This window comes from Solanum dulcamara, chromosome 8, assembly GCF_947179165.1.
Source record: "Solanum dulcamara chromosome 8, daSolDulc1.2, whole genome shotgun sequence".
NCBI lineage: Eukaryota > Viridiplantae > Streptophyta > Magnoliopsida > Solanales > Solanaceae > Solanum > Solanum dulcamara.
The window spans coordinates 46245148-46257714 of NC_077244.1; the positions used below are offsets into that span (position 1 = coordinate 46245148).

The 12567-nt window shown below is 34.5% G+C and overlaps 2 protein-coding genes across 5 annotated transcripts; both read right to left on the reverse strand.

Annotated features, from left to right (window-relative positions):
• Positions 1–324: 324 nt before the first annotated feature.
• LOC129898696 (uncharacterized) lies at positions 325–1176 on the reverse strand. The gene is made up of 3 exons (XM_055973329.1): positions 851–1176; positions 711–774; positions 325–612 (listed from the first exon to the last, which is right to left on the reverse strand). Exons 1-3 carry the CDS (start codon positions 1133–1135, stop codon positions 443–445), a joined length of 519 nt encoding a protein of 172 aa, XP_055829304.1. The 5' UTR covers positions 1136–1176; the 3' UTR covers positions 325–442.
• A 408-nt stretch (positions 1177–1584) lies between these two features.
• On the reverse strand, positions 1585–10250 carry LOC129898695 (potassium transporter 2). 4 transcript variants are annotated; one of them, XM_055973326.1, is made up of 10 exons: positions 9313–10250; positions 8638–8774; positions 8279–8510; positions 7927–8172; positions 7792–7845; positions 5925–6185; positions 4920–4972; positions 4705–4822; positions 3263–3517; positions 1585–2831 (listed from the first exon to the last, which is right to left on the reverse strand). In XM_055973326.1, the coding sequence occupies exons 2-10, from the start codon at positions 8674–8676 to the stop codon at positions 1717–1719; spliced, it is 2373 nt and encodes a 790-aa protein (XP_055829301.1). In that variant the 5' UTR covers positions 8677–8774; positions 9313–10250; the 3' UTR covers positions 1585–1716. The 4 variants fall into 4 exon arrangements, with proteins under 4 accessions (XP_055829301.1, XP_055829303.1, XP_055829299.1 ...); XM_055973328.1 differs by lacking the exon at positions 9313–10250 and adding an exon at positions 8998–9131 and having other exon boundaries at positions 8279–8507; XM_055973324.1 differs by lacking the exon at positions 9313–10250 and adding an exon at positions 8998–9130.
• Positions 10251–12567: the final 2317 nt, after the last annotated feature.

Consider the following 12567-nt stretch of genomic DNA (forward strand, 5'->3'; position numbering starts at 1 on the left):
GGATTCTTCCTCCTTTTTATTTTTTAACTTATCATTTAACTATATTTATTTTTGACTTAAAAGCTATTGTTTTTCGTCAATCCAAACGAACTCTAATTGGGATATGAATTCAATAGCCTTTGCTTTAGATAACATATTTGTGTTAAAATTTTTTATTAAATATAAATGTATAAATTATTAAATTTTAAATTAATTATTATCACTTAAAATTGTTATCCTAAAATTCAAATACACATAGATTCGCCCTGTAACTCTATTCACGAGGCAGGATGACTCCTAATTTGCTGTCTAGTTTCATCCGAAAAGAAAGAGATAAATACAAAATGGCCAAAGAAAATGAGGTAATTATATTGGAATTTTGGCTGTTATATTGTATGAGCTCATATATAATAAGAGCAGGAAAAACAAAAGTAGCAAATTGGCTCTTGATATACTAGAAAATTCATTTTGAGAAGAGCCTGGTGAAGAAATTTCCGGAGTTGGATTTTTCTAGGCAAGCCACGTGAGCATATCGTCCCAATTTGTCGACTTGTCTTGCTTCTCCTCTCGTATCTTTCTTGCAAACCTTGCACGTCTTGTCAACCCATCCCTCCTCCACATATTGCCCATCCACTGTTAATTTTGTTTCCCCCCCAAAAAAACAAAAAACAGAGTGGTTAATTGCTTGCTAATTAAAGCCACAATTATTTAAGTACATAATATATAAATACCCTCAACGTAGGACTTGAAGAAATCTTTGTATGTCCCACCAATCTTCCTTCTCAGAGCTCCATACTAGAAAGAAAAAAAAAAGTGAGTCTTCATAAGTAACTAGCATGCTTTAGTTTCCATTATAGAAATGAGAAATAACCTGTTCTCTGGACATTCTCTCTCCGGATTGTGTTTTTTCTCTTGCTTCATCAAGAAGCTCAGCGTCCTTTGCGGATCTAACTTGGGAAAAATCCAGAGCTTCAGTTACACTTGTAAACAAAGATTGCTTATTCTTATTCTTTGCTTCTTCATCTTTCTTTGCCTTTGCTGAAATTCCTACTAGCTTTGTTCTGCTGCTAGGAACAATACTGCATTTGGCCAAATATTCGGAACCACCCAAATAGTAATTTTGAGAAGCTGAAAAGGGAATAGCCCTTAGCCCCATTATATTGTATGAATTAATTACTTTAAGCTGCACCTTTATAATGCTCTACTAGGGGAGAATTTTGTTTGTGGCATACTTATTTTTTATTTTAGAATAGAAAATGCAGGGCCAGTCGCCTAACTGGTGGTTCATAACATATGACGTGTCTTTTGGCTGACAACTTAAATTAAGATTACATTTGCAATCTTTTCCCAATAAATAAATATTACTCCTATCTATGGATTTGTTTTCTTCACCATCTGGGGCCCTTTACAAGTGGCAAGAATCTTTTGACCGTCCACCTTCATGTGGTACTTGATTCTTGACAAGTATATGTATAGTCTTTCTTTGAATTCCATCGTTATAAAATATTATTACATACTTAATGATATAACATTTTTCTTTTGGAGAATGAAGCAACACAGATTTTTAATTATTTCCAGTTCATGGGAAATCTATTTTCTACCCGGTTATTCTATTTCGAGAATGAATAGATAAGAGATCAAATGATAAAACTTCAGCAATCTGCATAATTACATTTTACCCCTCTAAATAAAAAGGTCCTAATAAGATACATTGCTATACGAGTAGAGTGAGATGACTTAAACAATGTAGACCATGCCAACTTCAAGAAGGGATGCTGGAGGAACCTTGAGGGATACATCTGCACCCCTGCAATTCCTCCTAAGGAAATTATAACCATAATTTATAGCCAACCTCTTCAACACAGATGATCCTTGTTTTGCTTTCACGTGTGAATGTCCTAGTACGAATGCTGTCCCTGCTTGTTGTGCTGCATACAAATCTTCTAGCTCTTCCTGTAGCTGAGAATCCATTTCCCCCCTTAAATCCACTTCCGACTCGTCATCTATAGCAAATCTCACTCTTCTTTCCACAGGTTGCATCTCTATCACATCCGTCACACTTTCAACTGTAGGGAACCCGACAGACACGCTTGCAGGCTGCATATTTTCTTCGAGCTCGAAAGCTGGTGTACCTGACAAATCCAGAGTTCCTATAACTGTCAGTCTACATTCTCCCGATGATGCACCAGACCGTGAGCAGTCATCTTCGTTGCACGTGTCGATGATGCCATGTGCCTTGTACCAATCATACCGGATGAAATCAGCCAGCCTACTGACAAGTTCGGATTCAAAGGAGTCGACATCTTGGTGAACGTCACGGTAACCATAACGGACAATGCATCTATAGGAACGATGAGCTGCAGGACCAACACGGCCTACGAGGTATCTCTCAGCTGGGGGAACAAAAGGGACAGGCACGGATTTCACACACACAAAAACGAGTATCCGGTGGTAGGCAGGGAGGTTGGTAACAAAACGTGAGAAGTTTGCTGGAATCCCAGAAGTCAAATCAGTGAATACGAGGCCGATGCCAGGGACTCGAGTAATACCCAAGCTTGGACCTAGTGCCAGCAGCCATTCCAACGAAACCTTATTGTGGAGATCATATTCATACTTTTTAACTGTGGCGTAGTGCCAAACAAACATGACAGTAACCAAAAAGAGTGCAAGCAGGATTGGAAGCCAAGCGCCCTCAAGAAACTTAATGACAGAGGCTGAGAAGTAGAGTAACTCAATAGAACCAAACAGAAGGAGAAATCCAAGGGCCAGTATTGGAGGTTTGTTCCAGCAGAGGATGATAACTAATGAAGTAAGGCAAGTGGTCACTAGCATCACCGCCATCACTGCTAGTCCTGCAATTGAGAAAGGATGAAACTGTGACACCTTGAGGTATACACCGAAGTATCAAGTTAAGCGCTTGCTGAACTTCTATACAGCTTCATTCATAAATATAAGAGGGGAAAGAGACTAATAGGAAAAGAAAACAAAAGGAAAGAGCTGTTTAGGCTGACAAGAAGGAAATGACTCCGATTGAGTCACTATAAAAGCAGCAAGCAATGAATTGTCTTGTAAGAATGCCAGGTATATGAAACATCTTTTCTATAGCATATAGCAAAGGAAACATCTACTGCAAGGAGGAAAAAAAGATTTTTGAAGATCACACTCTTATACACATCTAAGAAGTTAATCAGAACTGTTAAAGGCTTTGAAAATGACTGACAATAGACAGTAATTGATTGTCTTTATAATGCGGCTTGGGTAAAGAATGGTTGGTGACAAGTACCTGACGCATTTCCCATGTGCTTTGTGTCTCTGAATCCAATAGTCACAGCAACACAGAGAATCATGAGTATCCAATTGATCTCGGGAATGTATATCTGGCCATGTATTTTGGCATTGGTGTGAACCACCTTGACTCTTGGGAAGCAACCAAGGGATTGACTCTGGTTGATAATTGAGAATGTTCCGCTGATGATTGCCTGACTTCCCACAACAGAAGCCAGAATTGCTATTACTAGCACTGGCCATCTCACACAATCTACATTGCAATTATATGAAGAAAAAAAAGAAGAGAATGAACAAGTCACTGAAAAATATGCATGGAATTCAAATGAAAATTGATAAACATGATCAAGAAGCTTGTTCTACAAAACTAGCTTATGTTCATGAAAACAATTATTAACTACCGGTATTTATATAGGCCCAATCCCATACAATGTCAGTGAAGTAAACACTATGAAAACACCCAAAATTTGATTGAGGATAGGCTAGACTTTGCTCATACTTGAAAAAAAATCATTTCCATAGTCCACGCCCTTCACAATCAGCACTAGTTCATTTTAGATATCTTGATGCAACAATTGGATAATCCCTAAATAATTATCATGTTTAGACATCAGGTCATTCAGGATTAATTTCACACGTAAACTGTTATATCATGAAGAACTTGAATAAGTAAATAATACATTGCAAAGGATATCAACTACCATGGTTGCAATTTCTGCTGACAAAGAAATTCTCACATTCTAGAGCAATTGTTGACTTCAAGTTCAAGGTTGCTAATTTCTGTACTAATGATGATTCAAGCATAAGCATTTCAGTTCAATTGTATGAGTTATAGTAGACATCCCTAGAAACTGATATCATTTTACTTTAAATGTAGAACTTTTACTCCATCAGTCCCAACAACCTTCCCATTTTAAGATATCACTTAACATTTGACCATTTAACGGGTAATATTATTCTATACAACTTTCAGAAATCCAACAGTACAAATTCATTTAACTATCAGATCCTAAAGATGTTTTCTTTATCACTTCTCAACCAAAAAATAATATTTTCTTCCACTATCACCTACTATATTATACATGTCTTTATTTATTTATTTTTTGCGGAAAAACATATTATACATGTCAAATTATTATCTTAAACTCAATGCCTAATTATTACCAAAATATTGAACTAGATAATAAAATAAAATAAGAAAAATTATTACAAAAATAAATACGTAGAAAGACCTAATTTTGTGTCTTGAAAATACACAAATTTATCAAATGAAAGCTCAAACTCCATTCATATAACCTAAAACGCAAAGCTAGGAATTGAAAACAAAGCAGTAATCATATCCAAGTTAAAACTATATCAAACATAACTATGCATGCCCTCGTACCACATGAACTTGTGTAACATTGTTTCATCTACCAGCTGATTGAATGGAAATGATACCTGGAACTGATACATAGAAACCAATCTTGTGAATGGTGTGGTGATGCCTCGATAAGAAAGCTGCTTGACCCATATACGCCAAAATTAGTGCTGGATAAACCAGAAAGGTGAATGCAATCTGTGGCAGGATAAAGAATTAGAGATGTCATTTGAGATTAAAATACTGTCTATTGCTGTAAACATTAGAAGGACAAAATTTGGTTCATAGAGTTTACTTGAATTGCAGTATGCGAGAAGTGCCCAAGATCAGCAAACATTGCTTCAGAACCTGTAATACGGTAAATAAAACATTTCAACATTCATTAATAAAACACTGGAGCTTTGTTGCAGTGCATCACTATGTCGTATATAGTACACGGTTGATACCATGATTATACCATAACCAAGTCTAGATATATATCCTTCACATTTAAGCTTCAAATACTTATCAAAGCATGATCCAGAGGTGAACAACGTTGAATATAATTTTTTTTATAAAGTATCAGGCCATACATTGCATCAAAATACAATTCTCTCCCCTTCACAATTTGTTTGTTTCTTTTCTCTAATGAATGGACAATTTGACCACACTCTTCAGAGCTCTATCAGATATAGAATGATTCATTTTTTTTCCAATGTAAAACTTGGACATCTCGAAACTACAAAAAGAGAAAAAAGTAACCTTTTCCAGGTTAAAGTGATGAAAGAATACATCAAAATTCTCAAAGATAACATTGTTTGGCTCTTGGAAACGGAAGACACACAACCATTTTATGAAAGAGAGAGTACATTTAAGCTATTGGCTGATGTATTATATGAACCTGGGCTGAACAGATACTTCATCTGTTTAGTCCTGATTCACATATATGCATTTTCCAACTAAGTGTTCTCATGCTGTCAATTTCAATCAAGTACAGATTGATGAGGTATGTTAAAATTTATTTCATGTCAATTTTTACTAGAATAGACTTCAACAAATCGTAGAACCATAGATCATGTACTACCACAAATTAGACCTTATATTTTCCAATTGACATGCTTTTAGACTAGAGAACAGGCGTCTGACATATGAACAGGTAAACCCACACAAAGCAAGGTATAATAGCGTCACTTTTAGAATGTTCTACATGGTAGCGCCTAATTTATATAAAAGCTGCATATTGGACATCAGAAGATATACCAAAGAAACAGATTTTATGACCACATTAATACAATAAACGAAGTATAAGAAGACATATTACCAGTAATGCAGAGCAGAATTCCACCCAAAGACATCCATCCTCCTTTTCTTGTTTTCTTCAGGAACTTTATCATGTAATAGGGGGAAAGAGCTTTATAAACCTGTGGATTCCAGTGGATAATGTTGTATAACCCAAGAGCACTAATGCAGAGTAGCCAGGTCATCACAATTGGAGCAAAACAAAAACCAACTCGATGTGTGCCATAATGTTGTAATGCGAATAGGCAGACTAATATGAAGCAAGTTATTGGAATCACTGCATCTGCATAAGCAAAAGCATGGATGTAATATGGAATCAAAGTTGAACAATAACTTCTGTAAAGATCTGTAGTGATGAACACTTACACAGCAGATACATCTAGAAAAGTAAGGAAGAAACAAAGAAATATAACTCAGCAGAAAAGATATTAATTTCAAATCTCTACTGTTGTTTCCTGCATCCATAATCCATCCTTTAACTAAACACCAGCAAGAAATATAAGAGGGCAACATTGGAAACTCAAAGTAGTTGGCTGATTTAAGTCTGCCCTGCACACATAGTTGGCCGATTTAAGTCTGCCCCTGCACACATACCCCCTCCCCAGCCACACCCCAAACACCACAGTCTTTTCTTTATATCTATACCATTTCATTCCAGGTAACTTCTTGTTTCAACTCACCGCTCTATATTAAAGATGTGGAGAATGAACTTCACTTCTTGTGTGTTCTAAATATTTAGTTTTGATAAAATATCATACATTACCCAGAAAGTTGGGAAAAGAACACTGACTTACCAGATATTTACCTTGTGTAATTTAGGAGGAAAATCCTTGTAGGAAACATAACTCGTTCCACTCTCAGACTTCACATGTTTTTTCATGTAAGGTACTCAGAGAGGAAAACAACATTTTCCTTTCAGTTGAAAAAAAATGGACTCCGGTAAATTTGACAAGTGATAAAATTTGTGGTACTACAAGATTCTTTGCCAAAAATATTCTTATCAGTTGAAAGATATGTTGACATTGGTCATAATACCTTTTGGAAGTGACAACATTTTTGATACAATGAGATACATTTTTTCTTTTTGCCTTTTTTTTGGGTTAAATGGTACTATGAGATTCTTTGCCTCGTCAGAAGCAAATCTAAGATTGACAGAGTAATTGCTACCCCAGAAGTGAGTTTGAACAGAAAGGTAAAACATTTCCTGACAAGTGAGTGCTCTAATGTTACAGAAATTATATCTTTCCTTTTTCTAAGAAGATAGTAGATGCTAATAGTGATTCAGTTGTAGCCATATAAAGCATAATTTTTAGGATTTTCTTCTCTCTACCACATGGCCACAAGATTGTAGACTGTAGTAGAATAATTGTGAGTCCTCTACAGCCATTTTCTCCACCTTATCAGCCCTTAAAATTGCAAGGTCTGTGCATTGACAATAGGGAAAGTTTTCTCGGCCAATTTGGTTATTACAACTGTGAAGGTTAGAAATGGGCAAGGAGAAGATGAACCGTGAAAAATGGATAATTAGAAGACAGCCATCCTTATCCATGATCACTTAAATGTTGATTGACACTGAACAGAAAAAATTTACTTAAGAATCGACACCCCAAAGTTTGACTGGATTGTGGAGGTTCAGCTGGATTGTCTCATAATTTTGCTTAAATGCTTTATTTTCTGTTACACAATCAATCACTTCATACTTTGATTTTGTACTAGACAATGATATTCATAGAACGTAGTACAAGATAGGAACAAGACAGAATATCAAAATCACTTCAATTTCTTTGATGCAGCTTTCAAAGAATAATTGATCACAAAATGGCAGAGTACAAGAACAAACACATTTCTGATTTCAGGAAGTAGTTTCATTAGTACACAAAGCAGCTTACATTGATGGTGTTCCCGAGACATCGATAATTCAAGGCCAGAAACCGCAGAGAATACTACACTTGGAAGAAGATTTCATGTCAGCATCTACCATAATTCTAGAGAACAAGAATTTGATGCAAAACAGCCTACCATACCAGATATGGCTGGAGTAAGCAGTCCATCTCCAATCACCATACAAGTGCCAAGAAGCACCAAGATCAGCAAAGCAGTGTGTAAGGACTTGTGCTTTTCAAGAAGCAACTTCAACCTTGAGCTGTTCTTCGTCTCAGGATGGTGCTCAAGTTTGTAGGTAGAAAGAGCTTCATCGGCAACTTGTCTGTTAGGCAGAAGGCTAACTTTGGCATGCCTGCATATTAAGGAATATAAGGCAAAAGTACCACCTGCAGCAGAATCAATGTAAGTCAGTTTAACGACCAAATACTCAGCTATCTTTGCAATATAACAAGACCAAATTCCAAGGATATCTTTGTGACTTGTGGTACATACCCTCTCCATTGTCATCAGCTCGAAGCACAATAAAGACATATTTGAATAGAGGAACTAGAGTTAAAGTCCAAAAAACGAAAGAAAGAACGCCAAAAATCTCTTCATTGGTCTCCGAATGATGAATGTCTTCTGCAAATGTGCTTTTGTAGACATAGAGCGGGGAAATACTGAGATCGCCATACACTACCCCAAGACTCTGGTATGCCAGAATCAGTGTACTCTTCCAAGACTTCTTTAATGGAAGAATGATGTGATAAAAAAGAAAAGGAGAAAAATTATGACTGTAATTGAGCAATAAGACACAAAAACTTTTAAGGTTAAGCTTGAGCAGATTGAAGAACAAGGATATATATACACACCTTTGAAGTGTCCCAACACTTGCCATAATGGATATCCATTCTCCTCGGAGGCTTGCTGAACTAAATTGCTGGATGCTGACAAAGAGATAAGATATCTATCTTCACTTGAAGTATAATTTCTTAATCATTTGATAATCCTGAAAGAAATGAAAGATCCACAAAAATGATGAGGCACACCTAATTGACACTGACACAAAACCCCTTTTTTTAAAAAAAAAAAACTAAACCCACTTAGCCAGTTAATGGGTTCACCTTGCAGGAGAAACACATTTGCGCACAATGAAGGACAAGAAAAGTAAAACCCCATGGAATTAATAACAAAGTAATAAAAGGAAAACCAGAGTAAGAAGAAAATTTTACAAGGAAAGCCAAAAGCACATGATTCAACGGCAGTTGCATTATCAAATCAATCACACCAAAATTGAGCCCACGTAAATTAAGGCGATTGTAAGGACCATAAGTAGGTAGTCCCCACTTCCCCTCCCACTCTACTCAAATACTACTATATATGTACAAATTTACAGGTCACCAAGATAATAGTAAACACTAGAGTGAGGTAGAAAAACTAATATTTTTAAATGTTAGTACTAGTATTTCTTTAAGAAGAAAAAGAGAGCTTCCCGACAATGAAAAACGTCTGAAGCATTGTATAGAGGTGCATTCACTAAAACTTACCAGAAATTATTATAGTCTCAAAAGCAGAGAAAGAGAAAAAATGGGTGTTGGGTAGATGGATAGTGAACAAGGCTATATAATAGTAACGCTAATCATCTATCTAAGGAGAGGCAGCAGCACGTGATGAGAACATGGACCCACCCTTCTCTTCTGCTCTTCCATTTTGCTCACGATTCCAACGCCTATCTACTGAAAACGTGTAAAAAGCTACTTCCTTTTCGTATTCTTGGGCTTTTCACCTTTAATTCTACTGAAAACCCAATTTTACTTTGAAACCAAATGTTACCAGCTTAACAAATTTAGGAATGTAGTGCAGCACCTAATAAATGCATCAATTATAGTAAACTTAACCTTACTACATCCATAACTGCAAAAGGAAGACTAAAATATAGGCTAATAAAAAAGTAGGTATCCACATTCTGACCCTTTATCTTCTTGGACTTCTCCCACAAATATTAACCATGACAGATCTAGACGTCGGATGAACAATCATTTTACCACTGCTTTGAGATAGAAACAAAGGCCATACAGTGTGTTTTTGAATGTTGAACTGGATACTGTGGATCATTTCACTTAAAAAGAACATATTTCATTGTGAAATTTGAAAAGAAAAAAAGTGAAAATAACTTTGGCCAACCGAGTTCAAAATGTTCATGAACAAATGCTTAGAATGCAGACCAAAGGCGTTTTGAAGGGGGAGCCGACAACTGAGAATTGAGAATATTGGCACTTACATAAAGACGGGAAATGAAGAAATTTGAGAATGTGCAGATGCAAATAAGTAGCATTTATTTTTAGGAACATGTTCCCAGAATTAAGCATGAATACTTTACACTTAAACTATTCATTGCCTGAGGACAACAACTCAAAACCCAACAAATTAAAACAATACTTACTGTATAACTGTACTTGTATACGGTAATTTCTCCCATCAAAATAATTGAATTATTGAGATATTTTTCATATTTCAAATTAATTTAATTATTTAATTTTTAAGAATATTTTTCATGTTTGTCCCTCATTTGATATTTTTATGTGACGAGTTCAAAAAAATTTAATTAATGTATTTTTATTTAAAAGAGTAATTCAATAATAATTAATAAAAATAAAAAATAAAAAGTAATATCTAATTAATTTCTTAATATGTTTTTTCTTAAAGATGTGAAATAACTAATAATTTAATTATTTTAAGAGTAGTATATTTGTTTTTTCTTAATTTTTTGGACGCACCCAATAAGACAACCATCAATGTGAGACACATATTCACCCAAATCACGGTTGGCTTATTACATGCCCTTTTGCTGAATATTGCTACTTCACATCAAAGTGCCCATGTTTTTTTTTCTTCAGAAATGATAAAATTAAAAGCGGCAAGATTTGTAAAGTTAAATTAAATAATTTCTTTGCTTACTTTACACTTATTAACTGTCATTCCCCACTCTGTGAGTATTTTGTATTGTTTCAATTCTTATATTTACCTCTATGATATTGTCTTAATATCTACCTTTGCTCATCCTTACAATTTCACGTTTTTAAGGCGATCGACTTAGGCTAATATATTTTCAAGTATATCGTTTTTGTTTTGACAAGTAACTCCTCTCTTTGTCTGCTAATTGTTCTATTGGCTCCACTTTACTTTCTTGGACTCTTGTGCTTTTGCTGTAGCTGTAGCTGTAGTTGAGGTTTCAGTCATTGTGTCGGAATTTTGTTTATAAATATCTGTAATTTATAATATCTGTAAAGTATAATGCAATATATATATATGGGGCGAGTGAGAAATATTCTTTCTACACGTTAATTTGAAAGGTTCTTTTACATAGTCCTATATGTACGTTTCTTGCCTAATGAAACTCGTCATTGATCGAGCACATGGACTATTATGGCTATTATTTGCGAGTTGTATAATAGTATTGAAATAATCTTGTGCTGAATTTAATAAGTTGATATAACGATATTATAATAATATTGACTTGTTACAATACGTGAAATTTAAAGAAAATATCTAAAAAAGCAAATTTGATTTTTTTATGAACAAACAACAATAGATTTACATAATATAGAAGATTTGACATTTAGGAGATTTCTGAATTTTTAATAATAAGACAATAAAATAGTGAAAGATGATTAAAAAAAGAAATAAATATATGAATAATAATGTGGGTTCGTATTAATCATCATAATATAAATGAGTTAACAAAATAGATAACTATATTAAAAAATGATGTTACAATTACCTAAAGATTATTCTAGTTAATTCTTTCCAAATTTAATCATATATGTTTAATATTCAAAATCATGTGACCAAGTGACATTCAGGGCCCCCCACTCATTACATTCTTTGTCAAGTCTATTTTTACATCATTCTTACTCTCAAATTGATAAATTTGTTTTACGTTTTATATAAAGGAATTAATTATACTTTTATTTCCGTTATTTGATGAAACTAAAATTAGAATAGACTTGTCCAAAAACAGGTAATAGCTTCTTTGATGAAGTTTTTTAGAAGTCACAAAGGTTAATTTAGATATTTGAGGTGTTTGACCAAGCTTAAAAAAATTACGATTCTAACATTGATAAAAATAATTTGAATCTCAAAACGTATTGCCTTCAAGGCACAGTGGTCATGTCATGTGATAAATGGTTGGCAAGATTTGAAAAAAGAAATGTTTTATATCTTTAACAAGCAAAGGTGGAGCTCATGTGTCATTTATAATAATTAACGAAAGAAAAGGCAAGAGCTTGATTGGCGCTAGGCATGAAATAAACGGGGGTCCAATTTTTACCAACTTTTTAGTTTCCGCCGTAGCAAATCAGAATAAAAACGTCTAAAGTTGAAAAGGGAGCTTTCACTGAAAGGATGAAATAAATATACTTATTAGAATTGATGTTTGCACACTAAGCAAAAATGGCTACGAATCTTTGTGAGAAGTAGATAGATAGTGAGGTTTAAAACAATAGGACAGAAAAGTAACGTCAGTGGTCTATCACTATTAAAACAAAACTAAAATTTGTACAGGGAGCTTTGTAAGATATGATCTAAATTTGGCCGTGTAAAATATTGTGATGACCAAGTGTTTTTGGAGTCAAAAGTAAAATTTCTTGAAGCCAAAGTAAATTTTTGGAAGCCAACCGTTCTAGCTTGAAGTCAAATTATAAAGGGCAAAAATAGATAAGCCACGTGATCGAGTTAGATGCAGATGTAGATATCAAAATTTTGTGTGATTTTACTAGACGAGTTTAATTTCAGTTAGAATT